General features: G+C 46.4%; 1 protein-coding gene and 2 pseudogenes across 1 annotated transcript in view; 1 reads left to right on the top strand and 2 right to left on the bottom strand.

The window, feature by feature from the left end:
• The window catches only part of LVRN (laeverin), a 46644-nt gene extending 32677 nt beyond the window's left edge, over nt 1-13967 (bottom strand). Inside the window, exons 1-5 of the mRNA XM_066616265.1 lie at nt 13315-13967; nt 9557-9699; nt 5136-5311; nt 2724-2850; nt 241-395 (exon numbers count right to left, since the gene is read on the bottom strand). Of these exons, the coding sequence (XP_066472362.1) occupies nt 241-395; nt 2724-2850; nt 5136-5311; nt 9557-9699; nt 13315-13931 (1218 nt within the window). The 5' untranslated portion in view covers nt 13932-13967. The remainder of the gene's footprint in view (nt 1-240; nt 396-2723; nt 2851-5135; nt 5312-9556; nt 9700-13314) is intronic.
• On the top strand, nt 3037-3154 carry LOC136642520 (5S ribosomal RNA; annotated as a pseudogene).
• On the bottom strand, nt 8531-8650 carry LOC136642446 (5S ribosomal RNA; annotated as a pseudogene).
• Nucleotides 13968-18248: the final 4281 nt, after the last annotated feature.

Here is an 18248-nt window from a genome sequence, read left to right as displayed (position 1 = left end):
ATTCTCTACCAGAAAGTAAAAGCAACTCTTGCATTAGGAAATATCCTCCATATCTCAGCAACCCTTTACACTGGATAGGCATATCTACAATGACTTGGGAGTCGGTGAGGCTGGCACAAGGATGCGCACAGGCCCACAGAGACCAAATCCAGTCCCCATACTGCAGTCCCTATACAGCAGCTGGAAAATATCAACTTCATTTTAAGGATGAATAAAAGTAAAGAATATTTTACCACATGCCTGGTGTCCAATCTCATGGGAAATAATCTGGCAAATCACCATTTTCCTGTATGAGAATTTATCTTGTGGACGATACAACAACGATGATTCAGTAAAGGTCATTAGCCCCCAGTTTTCCATACCAGATGGTCCCAATTCAGGCAATGCAATCAGATCTGAATTGGTTCAAACAGGAAAAAGTAGTTTTAACAATTTTACCATTAACACACTTACATGCAACTCTCTGATTGCCACAGTATCTCAAGATTTCAGCAGCTGACAACAATAGCATTAAAGCAAACCTTAATTATTTTAAAAAAATAATCTGGCAAATGGTTTTAGAATTTCCCTGTGATTTTCCTGCTTTTGCTGCAAAAAAAGTATTTATCACTGTGTTTAATGTAACAACAAGGCATTACATGAACATTAGAATAGCCTTGCATGATCAGAGCAAAGGTCCATTTAGTCCAGTTTCCTGTTTCCCAGTGGGCAGATGCCTCCTAAAAGCCCACAAGGAAGTCATTAAAGTTGCAGCCTTCCCCCACTGTACCCTTCCCACAGCAGCTGCTATTCAGTGACAGATTTTCTCTGAACATGTAAGTTCCATGTAGCCAACATGGCTAACAGCCACCTGTCTGCCCTCCATGAAATTTGTTGCAATGGATTTCATACTTTAATTGTGTTGGAAGAAGTACTTTTGTCACCATTCAGCCTCTTCTGCTGGCAAAATGTGCCATTTGGAATATTCAGTAAAATATTAGTTACATATAAAAAGAAAAAGAAAAAGTTGTGGCAAAGGATGATGAAAGAATGAAGAATGATTAAAGGTCCAGTTCTATGAGGGCCTTGTGCTGCCAGAACTAGTGTTTCGGCAGCATAAGGCCTTTTATGACTGTCACAAAACATGCCATAGTGCAAAGACAGACTGCTACCACAAGTGGCAAACAGCCACAGTGTTATGCCAGCAATTCCTCCACATCCTATGGTGCAAGGAAGTCATTATGGGAGGCAGGGCCTCTGAGAGGAATTTTATCAGGGGGTACACAGTTTCTTTGGGGCCCCTTTGCAAAGGGGGGGTGAAACAGTTGGGTAGGGTGATGATGGGCAGGGAGGGGCAAAACAGGGTAGGTGGACAGTAGAGACACCTGGAAAAGTCTTTGGAGCCCAGGTCTACCAACCCATGTTGCATCAGTAGTGTCCCCAGCATCCCATGCAGGCAACAAGTCTGAGTAAATAGGAAAATATAACATCCCAGGATATTTCTGGGCCCCCTCCTTTGGCTCCAGGGCCCCCCTTTGGACCCTGGGCCTGGGTACAAATTACCCCCTTTACCCTCCTCTCCTAGGCCCTCGTGGGGGGTGGGCAGGAGGAAGGCTTGGAGGGGCAGAACAGGAGACCAGGGTGGAACAGGGGGAAGATCAAGACTGTGAAGGGGGCAGTATCGGCAGCAGAAATGCAGACAATATCCTATCCCTCTTCCCAGACTTGATCTGCTTTCCTAGATCTATTCAAACATACGTCAGCTAAATCATTGGTGCAAGTCGTAGACCATTCAGGTGTCAGAGGATCAGTAGCATAGCTAAGGAGGTGCAGGGGGTTGTGGTTTCACTGGGCATCAAGCTTTAGGGGGGCCACAAGTTGAGCTTGACACTAGTGACCAAAATTGTGAAAATCTTGGTATGTATGAATAATACCATCATATATCACTGGAAAGGTAATTTAATGCAAAATGCAATGAAATAAACTGCATTGGAATATTTGTATTCTATCAAAAGTTACAGCCAATTAATGACAGAAAATTAACCAGAAAATTAACCAGAAACTGCCTTATGGAACAAAAAGTGTATTTGCTTAACTCAAAACTGGCCTATGAGACTGACTGTTCTGAGTGCCAATGAAATGTTATTATGATACAGCATGGAACCAGTAACTTTTTATTTATTTACTTAATTAAATTTGATTTTTGTCATGGCGGGCAAGCTACAAAATCTTCTTTGATCCCAGGCAGCAGATAAATGCCTTAGCTATGCCACTGACTGAGGAGAGGCAGCAGAGCAAGTGGGCAGTGAGCAGCTGGGGGGAGTAGGTGGATTCCATTTTCACTTTTTAAAAAGCCCAGGTGTGATGTCACTTCCAGTTGTGACATCACCTCCAGGGCAACATTTTGAGCTTGGCACCGGGCTTCACGATCATTAGCTACGCCACTTCATAGGCTTATCTCTAGGTAAGTGAACAAATGTTCCTGTACCTGGAGAAGACCCCCTGAACTCCCCCCCCCCCCCCACACACACACACACTGCAGGATGTAGCATGTGCTCTGGTGGTGCATACTTATTTTTTAAACCTTTTGTATGTTACTAAATGAAGGGGTTTTGGGTTTTTTTTTAAAAAAGATAAACTACCATTTCTAGGGAGAGATCACATCACTGCGAACGGCCACAATTTTTTGAAGATATTTTAGTGCTTTAAGTTATTTTTAAATTTAAGTTAGGAGGTAGACATACCTGTTTTTGAAAGTGGATAACTGATATTAAGGAAGTCTTCCATAAATGAAAAGAGTGGTCCAGTGATATTTAAAGCATAGTCAGCAAAACCATTCCTAATTGCATCCTTCTTAGCCCAAATGCGTATCTGTCAGAACGAACAAAGATTATTTACTTTTCAGACAGACAAAGAGCATCTAATCCATATACAGGTCCAGCCTTGTTATACATGGATTTGACTCAACACAAATGTCCCCTGCAAATGAGAAGGAATGTGCTGATCCCTGGAGAAGGGAAAAAATGCACCCTTTTAAAATCAGTTTAAAATACTGCTTTTTATTGTTGCAGTACCCTGCACATGCCTGATCTCATCTGATCTCGGAAGCTAAGCAGGATGAGGCCTGGTTAGTACTTGGATGGGAGACCGCCTGGGAATACTGGTGCTGTAGGCTTATACCATAGTCTTTCAAGACTGAAGGTTGCTAACCAACCATTGTTGCAGTGACGCAAGTGATTACAGGTATAACCTAATTATCCACAGATTCCACAGATTTTTCTATCTCAGAGCTGATGAGGAGGGCCCTTTAAATTAAAGGAAAATGGTCATTTAGTAAGGTCAGAGAGGGCAGCCAGCTGACAATTCATCAATCATTCTCTCTGCAGGCTTCACTCCTCCCTTCCCCCTGAGCAGACACTGATTGACTCTGTGTGCATTACAAAGGTCAGCAAGGCTGTTTTTAAATCACCAGAGCAAAGGAACTTTGTTTTTTAAATTGCTATAGTGCAGTTTTTGCCATCCACCTGAGAACCCTCCAGAATAATGAGACTCAACCTGTAGTTATTGCCTCCTAAATGGAGGTTATTGTCATTGATGGCACAATCCCACTGGACTGAGGCTTGTTGTCACAAGTGCCATAAAGCACTTTGCAATGGCATAGCAATTGGGTGGGCTGGAATGAAGGGTTAGCTGGCTTGCTTGCACCAGCAGGGGACCCAGTGCATGCCAGACAAGGTACTTTCTGAGTCCACTGATGCAGGCTAGGGAGCAGAGAAGGGCATAATGGGGCAGGAGGAGGGCAATAATGGGGGCAGTGATGGGCAGATCAGGTCCAGGCAGGGGCGGGATCAGCAGCAGTGGCACAGGCTGCATCTATCCTCCTTCCCAGGCCTGAAATCCCAACACAGGTGTACTTGAACTTGTGTCAGCAATTTTGCTAGTGCAGGTCAAGAGGACAAATGTCCCCTTACCTTGAAGAGACCTCCTGCCTGCTAAATTCCCATGCAAGATGCAGGGTAGCCCATGCCAGCACCGTTGCAACACTGCATGGGAAACAGGGCTGGACTGGGATGCTAGATTAGTGTTCTGATTGCAATACTTTTTACAGATGATCACATACGTTACATCTGCCCCATAGGAAGACCATAAGAAAGACTTTCAAATTAACTTTTACCTCTTTCTACACTCATAATTTAAGTTATATTTTGCACCACAACCAAAATAATGTTCAGTATAAAACGAAAAGAGGCACCATCAAGTTTGAGCATGCTCCATGTAACTCAGGCATCTGAGAATTAAGGCACTAATACTCAGGTTAATTCCTGCCTTAAAACAATTACACAGGCAGGTAACATAGGTAGCTGCCTTATACTAAATCAGACCACTGGTTCATTTAGGTCAGTACTGTTGATACTGACTGGAAGCAGTGTTTTCAGACAGAAGACTTTCCAACCCTACCAGCAGCATTAAGGTTTCCAACACGGTTAGAAACTGTGCTTCTAGTTTGTACAGATTAAGACCACAGGGAAGCCTGCAGGGAAGCTTCCGGAGGCTTCTCTGGTCAGTCCTGAAGCCGTGCAAGGGTCCGTTTTGCTCCAGGTGAGTGGGAGGAGTGACACTACAGACCTTAGCCCCGGGCATGGGGCTAGATGGATTCGCCACTGAGCCCTACCCTGGAAGTGTCAAGAAGTGAATCTAGGACCTCTTATATGCAAACATGTGCTTTTTCACTGAGCCACAACCCTTCATCAAAAAATAGTGGGGCACCACACAGCAGTTGCAATTTGTGTAGAGCTGTTCACCACCTGGATCATTTGTATGCTATGTTGGGTCTTTATGCCATCACATGATAAGGGCTCTGAATCCAATTAATTTTATAATGAAAATATGCTATGATATGGTTTAATGTAATATGATACTTGAAACAAAGGAGTAGATTGCATAACCTAAAACTCAGTGGTGAGTGCACATATGTGCTGCTACAGTCTATTACAAATCAACATTATATATTGATTATTCACTAATAATCAATTATATAATAATTATATTATTTATTTATTTATTTATTTATTTGATTTATATTCCGCTTTTCTCCCCGAAGGGCACCCAAGGCGGCTAACAATCAGGTTAAAAATACAAAACAGCAGATTATTCACCTGATTGCCTCTCTCAGTTGTGGTGACATAGTCAAAGTTGCAGACTATAAAAACAGTGATATATGTGGACATTTTTGGCGTTGTTTCAAATGTTGTGACAGTCCAATTCATCGGTCCAGTCCAGTTACTTAGTGAACGAAATGTGCTCTCATTCAAATCTTTATACTCAGATGCACCTATAAAAACAAATAATGTCAAGTACCAATATTAAAGATGAAAATTACTGTACAGATCTTAGTCTAGCAGAATACATTTCATGCATGCGCAACCCCACTTTGCATGAGAGATTGGGAAGGTAAAAGGGTTAGATTAAGTTTTGGGGTAAATATGGTACAAGCCCTCAATCTAAATTGCTTTAAGGACTTACCCCTACTTCTCACATTTGCTTTAGGTAAAATACCAGTAAAGTTCGTACATCCTAATCTTATCCTTGGATTGCACTGGTGTACTGCCAGATACACTGGTGCAACAAGGGCCCTGTCATCTCAATAGACCTAGTGCCAGGGCTACTGCACAGCCACAAGTGCAGCAGCCATAAAGCCATGCACCACCAGCAGTGAGGTGCAGACCAACTACCAGCAGGAATTGCCAGAAAGTAGGAAAGGGACAGAGATTGGGGCAGGATGAGGCAGAGCCGGCAGCTGCCAGATTCTGAAACCCCAGCAGGTTCCTCAGAGTGATGCCAGTTACAGAGCAGGCATAGCTCTGAGGAGTCCCACAGGGGACCATGCAGTGGCTGGGAAACTACAGTAAATCTTTCCCGCTTACCTGCCTTGACTGGCCTCTTCCCTGGGATGACACATAGGATGCAGTGGACTCTGTGCTGGCAGCCCTACATTCTATGCGCCTTCACCAGATAGGATTTGCCCATTAAAAACACAAGCATTTACTGTGGAGTAAGCTAATAAGAAATAATTTTAACAAACTATTAACAATAACAAATATAATTCAATCTTAATAAATCGTAATGCATTGTCTAATGTCTAATGCATTCAAATAATATTTACAAACACCTTTTCCCTTTTATCCAAAGCTTATGAAATATTAAGGGAGAGGACAAAATACCAATGGTGGAAGGAGATTAGGGGCCCAATCCTGAAAAATGCGCCACCGGTGTGCACTGTCTCAAACTTGCCATAAGGCACGTTTGTGAGCCCTTACTGTGGGCCCAGTGCTGGAGCTAGCCCAATGCAAGCCATCCTGGATCAGCTCTGGTGCTGGACCCGCATTCCACTGCCTAGAGGTGGAGAGGTGAGTGATGGTGTGGGGGGAGGTGGGGAGGAGGCATTTCAGGGCGGGAAGAGGTAGGGGGAAGGCAGGTGGAGGGCAGGGAAGAGGGTGGTTGGGGAGAGTGGGGCAGGAGGGGGTGGGACCAGTGGAGCTCAGCCCCACTAGATTCTGAGTCCTGTGTCGAACTGTACAGCCCAACACGGGACTCTCCAATTCTGTGCCAGCTCAAGAAAGTCCTCTTCTCCAAGGAGCTGCCATGGGCTGCCCGGTTGCACATTGGATGCCGCGGTAGCCATTTTGGCACAGCGGCAGCCCCACCCTCTGGGTAGCTCAGGATTCGGCTGCCCATCCACTGTTACAGAAGGGTAAAATATTCTGTATTATATCCACTGGGAATCACCATCACCACCCTAAATTCCTCTCAGAAAGGTTATACTGAGGTAACACTCCTGACCATTTTACAGGCTAGTAAGAGTGTTTTTATTGTATATCCTTTTTAAGAGCAAGAACAAATAAGACCTTGTTTCAGAGAGTCCTAATTACTCATTTGATGTTGTCTGTGCTGCACATTCTTATTGTCCTTACAAAGACTGAAAGAAGAACTTGCCCCAAGCTTATGTGAATGGTTGTATGAATTCCTATATATTTAGGGATTGTCCAGACCCTCTTAGACCTCTGAACTCAAACCTTCCCAACTGTCCTCTTTTCTTCCCACCTCAGTTAACTTCATCAACATTTTATTTATTTATTTTATAAATAAATATCTAAATCCCTCCCATCAGATAGAACTCAACAAACTGGTTTATATGCCACATTACAGCACAGCTTTACACATGTTTACCCACTTAAGCTGTACAAGTAGAGTTTAATAAATGGACACAGAGTCCTGAACTTCTCAATCAAAAATTAAAACAATCCACTCATCCCATGGCTGCTGGATGTCAAAAGTGGTATTTTGTTTGTCAGAAATAATTCAATATTAATTATCAGGCTGAAGCAGTAGTTCTCACACTTTTAGGACCAAGACCCACATTTTAGAATAAGAATCTGTCAGGACCCACCAGAAGTTATATCATGACCAGAAGTGACATCATCAAGCAGGAAAATTTTTAACAATCCTAGGCTGCAATCCTACCCACATTTACCCAGGAGAAAGTTCTATGTACTATCATTGTCAAAAGAATATACATAGTAGCCTGTTAAAAGAATAGGTCCATAACATTTCCCCAAATGCAGTCACATACCATGGTAGCATCAAGTCTAATATTTTAAAAATAATATATTGAAATGAATGGGGACTCACTTGAAATTGGCTTGCAATCCACCTAATGGCTCCCGACCCACAGTTTGAGAAACAATGGGATAAATTTTATCAGGTTAAAGTCCTTGAAGAACAAGGACTATGTTACATCTAAGTTATAAACGTATTGGAGCACTTAACCTGTAGGGTCAATTTTATCCTGATACCCAAATCCTGCAACCCCTTCACACACACGTCTTGAGGAGAAATGTCTATATTCACAAGAGGCCTCCAAACCACTTGTGAATTCAGCACCTCCCTAAACAAACCATTCACACTTTTAGAGTCTTTTGAGTAGTTGAAAAACCTCCAGAAGTTCTAAGTGTACCTATTGGAACTGGAATGTGTAGGAGTTAGAAACATGTGGAATAAAACCCATTTGTATTGCTTCAGTTTCCCACTCAAAAATATAATTAGGCCAAATAAGTTTAGAATGTAAAATAAGGCAAGCAAAACAGATTACAATGGCAAAAACAATTTTAAAAAGGCTGAAAAAACCTTCCAGGTTTCTATGATGATCTGGTACTTGGGATGATCTGGTACACATGCTTTCTACAGCAGTGTTTCTCAACATTTGTCCCCCACTGTACCACTTCACATGGTCCACCTATTGGACGTGCCACTGAAAGGAACTGATGATGTCATTGCCAGTTGCTTCAGGATTGGGAGGCCAGATGGTTGGCAACCTTCAGTCTAGAAAGACTATGGTATAAGCCTAGCAACTGTTACCCTGCACATGCCCGATCTTATCTGATCTCAGAAGCTAAGCAGGGTCAGGCCTGGTTAGTGTTTGGATGGGAGACTGCCTGGGAATACCGGGTGCTGTAGGCTTATACCATAGTCTTTTGAGACTGAAGGTTGCCAACCACCACAGCACCCGGTATTCCCAGACAGTCTCCCATCCAAGTACTAACCAGGCCTGACCCTGCTTAGCTTCCGAGATCAGACGAGATCAGGCATCTGCAGGGTAACAGTTGCTGCTGGGAGGCCAGTTGCAATGCAACAAACACGGTAAGAGACACAGGGCAGACAGGAGGGCTTTTAGAGCTTGTGAAAAGTGCACATGGGGCTCAGCCCACTGAGCCAAGTCTCCTGCTGCTGCTGGTTGTATTGCATTCCTGGCCTTGTTGCCAGGCAGCAGGGATTTGGATATCTGTGAGTACCACTGGACATCACCTCAAGTACCACCAGTGGTACCAGAACCACGTGTTGAGAATCACTGTTCTAAAGCAACAAGGGCAGAAACAATATTACTATTATTCTTGTTGCTACTAGAAGCATCAACTGTAATCCTATTGTTAGCCATGGTAAGCTCATAATGATGCATATTTTACAGTAATGCAATGGTGACGCCTAGTGATGGATTATCTGGGGCAGAGAGATGGTATGAGAGTTTCTGCCCACTTCATTTGCTCAGTTCAGCTGCCTGCTGTCATTGTTACCTCAGAGGCATGAGGGTACCTGTCTGCTTCCACACCTGGTTTTGCAGCATGTGAGCACCCACCCTGCCTGCCTTCTTGCTCAGATTTGAAAAGGAGGAGGGTAACAACGCAGAAGACAAAGGGCACAATCCTAACCCCCTATGTCAGTGCTTTCCAGCACTGACATAGCGGTGCCAATGGGGCATGTGCTGCATCCTACAGTTGGGTGTCACTCACGGAGGCCTCCTTAAAGAAAGGGAATGTTTGTTCCCTTACCTGGGAGCTGCATTGCCCTTATGTCAATGCTTGCAAGCACTGACATAAGGGGTTAGGATTGCACCTGAAGTGGAAGAGTGTGCCGAGGAGGCACTCTAGGCCACCACTTTAGCACTTGGTTCCCTGCCTCAGGTACCAAAGATGTTGACCACTCCTACAGTTAGCACTAGCTTGAGGCTTAATTCTTTTCTTACCTAGAGCAGGCATATTAGAAAGAGCTACATAGCTTGGATGGTGAACAATACTGATATTAAAGGTGGCTTTCATGGCAGGTTCATCAAAGCATGGATACACATTCCTTGCAGCTACTGGCTCTAGCTGTGATGCAATCAGCCACCTAGATTGATAATACAAATAGGATTAAATTTAGTCACCATGATTCAAATAGGGAACCTGCGCCTGTGAAAGCAGGTTTTTACATGCATACCCCTAGGTGGTGCTGCATGTACAATTCTCCAGCCTGATTGAGCAGCTGGAGTTGTGCACATGTAGCAACACAAACAGAATTAAGACTGCTGCAAACACAAAAGAAAAAGAACAACTGTAGGATAGATATATCTCTTTAAAAAGCATTCACAGCATGTTTCACGGAAATTTTTTTCAAAAGAGCATCTTATAATGACACACACAGAATGTACAGCAATACATATTCCTTGGCAACAAGAAATTTATTGTTTATAGTTGTTCACTATTTCTCCTAGATCAAGCATGATGCCATGCATTCTGGAATGCTTCAAGACTCTCTGCTCATCTGTCAGCAAAAGCAGAACAGATTACAAGTAAATTTGGCTCTCTGACTATAGTCCTCAATTGATCAAAAGTACAAAACATGTATCGATAAGGGCATTGTTTTCAAAAAAGGAAAGCTGATTCACTGTATGTCCATCAAGTTTTAAAATAGATAACCCTTGTTAGTGGGGCAGGTAAATAACAAACATCAGGTTGATAATACCACAGGTGAGGCATCACAATGAATTTGTTTTTAAAACAACCTAAAACAAATTGAATTTCCATTGAATTTTATTCCAGATGACAGAGTAAAACTGAATGGTTTCAATTAATCCAACTGAAATTTTATTTTCCAAAAACATTGCCATTGCTCAACAATAATTTCTCTCAACACTGGTATGTTTTGCCATGGATTCTTAAAACAGGAATTAAAACAAAAAAAGTTAGACACTCTTTTTGCCCAAACAATTATTAATTATTATCAATATTATCTATATACTATTAGCAACAAGTGGTTGAGTACCTATCGGTTTGTATGAAAAACGGGGCCAGGCATAGACAAGATAGTGTTTATTCATATTTGAGATACTCCATCGGTTTAGAGAAGTATTAAAGTGTATGCATTAAAAGAAAAAAGAAAGAACCAAGGTCCATCCATGAGGCTCACTGAAGCAGTTGCCAGGAGGCCCAACCCTGATCTGCCCTGAGCCCAGAGGAGCAGCGGTGCCAAAATAGCTGTCATTGCATCCAGTGGCCACTAGGCAGCTGCCGCCAGCAACCTGGGGGAAGGGGACATTCGCCCCCTTTCCCCAGGTAAGGGAGGAGGCACTACAATGGGGCTACTTGACTCTGCATCAGCTATTTAGCCGGCACATAGCTGGCCATGTGTTGGGCCAGGAGACCCAATGTGGGACTCTGAGTTCCTCCCACTCCACTCCCGCCCTTCCCCTGCCCCGGAACACCTCCCCCTGTCCCCACTCACCACTCCACTGCCCGGTGCTTGCCCATAGTGGTGTGCAACAGGCCTCCAGCCAGTGCTGACTCAACACAAGCTCACACTGAGCCAGTGCTGGCCCAGTGGTTAGTCTTGCAGGTGTACCTTATGGTACATTTGCAAAACTCAACGCCAGTGGAGGGCCAGCGCTGGGCACACTGAGTACGGACCTCAGAGCCCAATCCTGAACGGTGCACACCGGCTTACTGCCAGCATGCACTGTCGCAAACGTGCTTTATGGCCTTACCACAGGCGCTGGCCTCCACCACTTGGTGGTCACATGGACTGCCGAGCCACGGCACGGTAAGCAGGGGTGGGGAGGGGGCGGGTAGGAGGTGTTCCAGGGAGGGGGGAGGCAAGCGGAGGGCAGAGAGAGGGTGGGGAGGTGGAGTGATGGGGAAGCGGGGAAAGGAGGTGTGCCAGGGGAGGGAGCGGGGTGGGAGGGGTGGGTCCGGTGGAGCTCTGCTCCACCAGATCCTGTGCATTCCTGTGGGGCTCGATGCCTTACACTAACGCCTTTTCCAATTGCAGGGCTACTTCCCTTACCCGGGAGAAGGGGACGAAAGCGCTGCCCGAGGTAGCCCATGGTGCACAGGATCTGGCGGCAGCCATTTTCGGTGCCAACAAAGCTGCACCAAAGGAGCTCAGGATTGGGCTGCCTGTCAGAAGATTGGAAGGGGCGACTAACTCAATTGCTCCTTCTTCATTCATCAGAAACAGAGGCTAGGTCAGGAGCGTCAAACTAGTTTCATATAGTGGGCCAAATAACATTCCTGGTGCCTCCTGAGGGGCAGAAGTAACATCTTTAAACAGGAAGTGATGTCACTAAGCAGATGTTGGTTAGAAAGAAACACTTGGTTTTCATACAGAAATTCATCAGTTACAAAAGATAGAAGAGAAAATGTACACATCTTGATCGTATTTTCAAGATATGGAACAGCCCAATTATCACGTGGGCTGCCCTTTCAGCAGCACCGCTTCTACCACAGCATCATTTCTCAGCAGCTGAGAAGCGCTTTGAGAAGTAATGCTTGAGCAGAAGTGGCATGGTAACTGGGCTCTCTCAGAGACTCAACAGCATCTCCCTCTCTCATCACTCTTGTGTATACCAATAGCAAACTCAGGTGGCTGACGGCCTACTTGATTGGAAGCAAAAGGGCCATCTCCAAATAAGATCATGATTTCTATATACTTAGAGCTCCTTAGGTAAGCAGAATTAAATAAATCTCTTAATTTAAAAAATCACCAGCCTGAAAAGGGCTAAGCACATTCAATAGCCTCCCAGGAGCAACAGAGCATGGAGTTGTGGATTTGAAAAAATAAGCAAGCAGCATTCTCTCAATTAGGAAACAGAGGTGGCGCTTTAAAATATTCCTGCTGAAGAGAATGTGACTTGAAGTCACATGTGACTTGTGACTTGAAGCACAATGTCCCAGGAGACTGCAATGTGTTGTGTTGTGTTGTGTGTCTCCACCCCTTTCTGTTTCCATTTTTTTGTATGTCAGATCTGTGGCCACTGATGCTTTGGGGCAGACACTGACCTTAGTAGACAGCCAAAGGTTAAGTTGCTGGCAGGTGCCAGCAAGGCCCAAACCAGCAACTTTCAACCTTTCAACATCTCATGGCACACTGACAAGGTACTAAAATTGTCAAGGCACACCATCAGGTTTTTGACAATGGACAAGGCACACCATGCTGCCAGTGGGGGGCTCACATCCCCCACTGGTCCTACAAATACAGTCATTTTCAACCACTGTGTCGTGGCACATTGGTGTACCGCGAGTGGTCCATAGGTGTGCCACAGGAATTTGGAGGAAGGTCATTAACTAGTAGGGCCAATGGCGGATGTGAGCCTCCACTGGCAGCATGGTGTGCCTCGTCCATTGTCAAAAGACGGATGGTGTGCCTTGACAATTTTAATGCCTTGCCAGTTGCCGTGAGAAGAAAAAGACTGAAAATTGCTGTACTAATAAATGACCTTCCCAAAAATTCCCACGGCACACCTGTGGACTCCTCGCGGCACACCAATGTGCCATGGCACAGCGGTTGAAAATGGTTGGCCGAAACTCAGCCTCTTTCCCATCTTCACCTGTTGAGTTCTTCACGCAGCCAGACAGCACATGGGAGAGCCATGAGGTCCTCCTGCGGTTCCTGGGATGCAACAGCCACCCCCCAGTGAGCCAGCCATCGGGAGGCGGCCACCAGGACCAGCAGCGCGCGCAGCACTACCTGCTCTCGCCTTCGTCTTCATAGCTACTGAAGAACAGCCCTTTGATCTCCGGCTCGCCGCTGATCTGGCCCTGGAAGGAGAGGCGCAGCTGGTAGAGGGCGCCGGCGCTGAGGTTGGCGCGCAGCTCCAGCACGGCGTACTGGCGGAGCGGCGCCAGCCACAGCTCGGCCACCGGCACGCTGTCGGGCGCGTCCAGGGGGCCCCAGACGGAGGCGCCGCGGTAGGAGAGCAGGTGGCTGTGCAGGAGCAGCCGCGACGTGGCCCGCAGGCAGCGCAGCGTGATGTTCGCCTGGCCCCAGTGCGCGTGCGGCGCCTCCGCCAGCCCGGGCGCCGCCAGGGGCCACAGCAGCAGCGAGTAGTGCAGCGGCGCCACGTCGCCGGGCAGGCGCGGCTCGTCCCAGGGGCCCGGCGGGCGCCCTGCCGTGGGCGCAGGGCTGGCGAGGGCGGGCGCCGCAGGGGTGCCGGCGGGCGGCCTCTCCTCCTCCAGCCTCCGCGCGCAGCGCCCGTAGAGGCTCCCCAGCGCCAGCAGGGCGACGACCAGGGCGCCCAGCAGCGCCCCCAGCAGCGCGCAGCTCTTCCTGCCCAGGTAGAAGCCCGAGCGCAGCGTGCTGCCCATGGCTGCGCCTGGCGCAGGCTCGTCCCTTCTTTGCGCACAGGAGCGCGCGCCTCCACTGCCAGCAAGAGAGAGGGGGGCGCCTGAGGAGCCACGGACTGCACGGAAGGAGGTGCTGCCTTCCCACGGCAGCCTCACCAGAGCGCTTTGCTGGCTGCAAAAGGTGACTGGGGCACCCCGGGCGGGAGCCCCACCAGCGTCCCGCTGAAGCCGGGCAGCGCGCGAGCTCCCCCGTCTCCCCGGGCTGGCGCCTGAGTGAGGTCCTGGGGCGCTCCTCTCGCCTCCAGAAACGCCTCCCTCCCTTCTCAGGGTTGGGTCTTCCCCATCCCAGGGCCGGCTCACCAGACACCCAGCAGTTGACGGGAAGGTACCAGGCTTGAAGCCCCTCCTCCTCCTAGGGAAGAGCGAACCATCTTTGGGACCACCACATCGTGGACCGCCCGCAGGCAGCGCCAACAGTGGACCCTGGAGGGAGAGCGTGCCGGAATTCGCATGCGCAGTCCTCAGCCCTCCGTTTTACATGCTTCGTTACTAGGTTTTTACTATTGTTGCGGTTTTTGACTGCAAACTGCCAAGGGGCTTGTTTATTTCATTCCTTTGTTTTTCACATTCTAATTCCACCCTTCCTCCAATTTGCTCAGGGTGGGGTGGCCCCTTCCCTCCTTTTTGGTCCTCACAGCAACCCTGTGAGGTAGGACAGGTTATGGAGAAAGAGAGGTATAGATCAGGGGTGTCAAACTCATTTCATATCAAGGGCAGAAGAGTATTCATGGTGCCTGCCCAGCGCTGGAAGTGATGTCATTAGGCAGGAAGTGATGGCATTAAACAGGTCAGAACCAAAAATAAGCACTTTTTCTCACTTAGGAACTCATTAGCTGAAAATGCTAGAAGAGAAAATACACAAATCTTGACCATACTTGAAGATATGGGAGAGCCCAATTTTCTTGTGGGCTGCTCTTTCAGCAGTAGCACCTCAGCACTGCCCAGCAGCTGAGAGCGTGGGGGCCAGATAAAAAGCTTCCACAAGCTGCATCTGGCCCCTGGGTCTTATGTTTGACACCCCTGGTACAGATGCTTTTAAAAAATAAACAAGAATTTTGGAGGTTAAAGACACTTTCCTTTTGTGGGCCCAGTCCTATGTGATCTGAGCTCCAGCACTGGTGCTGGATGTCTCAAACATGCTGTAAGGCACATCCGCGGCATCCAGGGAGGAGGGGCCTCTGGTGCTGGGCCCACACCAGTCATTGCTGGGCCTCAGTGCCAAGTGGTAGCACTGCGGGAGCAGTGCACCTCTGGGCTGCTGGGTGACAGTGCAGGTTTATGGGGCGGGGGGGAGACGTTCAGGTACAGGGGGAGTGACTGGCTGGGGGGGTGGGGCCAGCAGAGTCCTGTTCTGCTGGATCCTACCCTCTTTGTTGGGCTGCAAAGCCCAACACGGATGCTCTCTCATCTGCATTGGCAATAGCCAGCACAAATGTGAGAAGTTCCATTGTGGGGCCTTGGGCTTTCCTCAATCGAGGGCTTTCCCCTCAATCGAATTGGGGGAAGAAGGCCCCTTCCCCCAAGGAGACCTCTGGTTGCTTCCTTGTACCCATGGAATACAACAGTTGCCATTTTGGTGCCACTGTTCCTCTGGATACCAGGATGCTCAGGATTGGGCTGCAGGATTGTCCTGCAAAGAGCTGAGCTCCTACAGTTTGCAAGCTTGTGCATATATAGGGAGATCAGTGTTTGAATGTCTTTTTTCTGGTGTGTTTTCTTCCAAGTCCATCAGTGATAAGTCATGGTGAAGGCTGGGTCACATAACAAAGCTCCTCAAGCCTTGAGGCTATACATGAGGGCTGCTTCATTAGAAGAAATAGATCAAGCTATTTTATTTTATTTTTTTGCAAATAAATCAATAAAATATTATGTGTAAATAAATAAAAATACTATTGCATTCTGTATCACTTTTTTTAAAGTTTCATAAAGTTAGGTGGATCCTGATAGGGTGTCATTTTAAAAAGTGTATCCCAGTGCTAAAAAGTTTGAGAACCATTGATAACTGGTGTCACTAAGGAGGTGCAGGGGTGTGGGCCACACCAGGTGATGCGCTGGGGGGGTGACACACCCAGGGGGAGAACACGCTAACTTTGCGGCGTTAGGAGCTACTATGTCACACCATACACCGTTGGATGCGGAATGGCCAGCGGAGTGCAGTGCAAAAGACAATTGAAATCACTCCTTTCGTTCAAAAGTTATGGCCAAAAAACTGTATCATGCATTTACTTGTGAGTAGGTGTACTTGCCATAGTCCATCAGAGAGGGCAGGCTGAGAGGAATCCAACGACACCACAATGGTCCCGATCCAATGAATGCAGCCCCCGAAAACACCCGAGAAGCTCCCCCCTCCCAGCTGCGAGTCTGAGCCTGAAACTAAGCCACGCGGCTGCGTTTACTCGCAAGTAGGCGGACTTGCCTTAGTCCAGGCAGGCTGAGAGGCTCCAAGGACATCAAAATGGTCCTCATCCAAAAAGTGCAGCCCCCCAAAAACACCAGAGAAGGAGGTTCCTCCCTCCCAGCTGCCTCCCTCCCAGTCTATGAAGCCTTATGGAAAGCAAAGCAGCCTCACAGTCACGTTTACTCGTGAGTAGGCAGGCGTGCCTTGGCTGGTGGTCAGGCCAGGCAAAGGGGAATGGTCCTGATCCGATGGAGCTGGAGTGCAACAGAAGGCAGCCTGCCCCCCCTAAAAAGAACAAAAAAGAGGCTTGAATGGTAAGGGGAAAGTTTTCTATTTTGCACTTGCAAAGCCCAGTGGGTCTTTGTATTGATATGCCTGAAATAGAAGAACTTTAAACTAGGCACTGGGGAGGACTGGAAATCTCACTGATTCTTTTTGGGGGTTGTTATTGCAGGCAGACTACAGAGTAAGCCCCATTGACCACTATGGGACTTAATTCAGAGTAGACATGCATAGGATTGGCTCATAGGCTGCAATTCTACCCACACTTTCCTGAGAGTAAGCCCCATTGACCACAATAGGACTTACTTCAGAGTAGATTCACTTGGTGGAACAGGATTGGCTCCCCCTTATTTAATTATTTTATTTAAATTTAATTATTTATTTTAATTGCTTGATGATGTCACTTCTGGCCATGACATCACTTCCAATGGGTCCTGGACAGATTGTCATTCTAAAAAGTGGGTCCCAGTGCTAAAAGTTTGAGAACTGCTGCAATAAATTGTTAGTAAGTTGACAAGGGGGGCGTGTGTGAGAGAGAGAGAGAGAGAGAGAGTCTCTACAAGTTTTCAAAATCACTAAAATCAGAATTTGGAGGAATAATACCATCATGTTATATATCAATCAATGCGTAATTTCATGCAGAATGTAATGAAACAATCCACATTGAAATATCTGTGTTCTGACAAAAGGTACAGCCAAAAAACCGGTGGGGGCGGGGTGATGGAACATCACCACACCCACCTGGGGTGTTGCCCTGCCCACTACATGGGGTGATGCTCAGGCGTCTCGCAAATCCTAGTGACACCACTGCCACTGATTTAGATTATACTAGCAATTGAAGATTTTATGTTTTTGGAGCAGGATTTTTTTCCAACCAAGAATGCAATATTTGTGCATCTTTTATTCTTAAATACACAGCAAGCAGCCAGTCAGATGCAGAGGTCAGAGGTAGGGATTACACAAACGATAGTAACCAAAAATAAATGAGTGCAGTGTAATGCCTGCATGAAACAACAAGCATCTTGTCTTTAGGACAGCACCAACTTTAGGTCACTACTGAAATTCTGAACAGTATTTTCAAAATACTTTGCCTGTGTATTCTATCATACTGTTTTTCAGGCATCTGGAAAATTCAGGACACACAGGAATGCAGAACTCAAGAAAACATAGTGTCCTTCTGTTAGTTCAATTGGTTTGTTTCTGATTTTCTTCTTTCTGCTACAGAGCAGTTTCTCTTGGACACTGAAATGAACTTCTGTCTATGAAGAAAGAGGACTGCCAGCTAGTCCCAATGCCAGTATTGCAAGGATAAGGAAAGATCAAGATTTTTTCCATGCTATGTATTTTCCTCTGCTCCATGTTGCTATTTACACAATTCAATAAATACACAAATTTGCCTCACACATGGTAAAAAAAAAGTCAGCTATAAGGGCTGATGTTTTCAATCCAGGTAAACAATAGAAATTTACCTGCAACCAAAAATAAAGTACGTTTGCATAGAATATTGAAAACATTAAAAGCTAGTTCAAACCAAGTTCCTGTAAGCATACAAGTTTTGGCAGGAAGACACACTGATAGCTTCCTTTTGCAATACTAAA

Source organism: Tiliqua scincoides, chromosome 2 (genome assembly GCF_035046505.1).
Source record: "Tiliqua scincoides isolate rTilSci1 chromosome 2, rTilSci1.hap2, whole genome shotgun sequence".
NCBI lineage: Eukaryota > Metazoa > Chordata > Lepidosauria > Squamata > Scincidae > Tiliqua > Tiliqua scincoides.
This window is presented reverse-complemented; position numbering and strand designations above follow the sequence as displayed.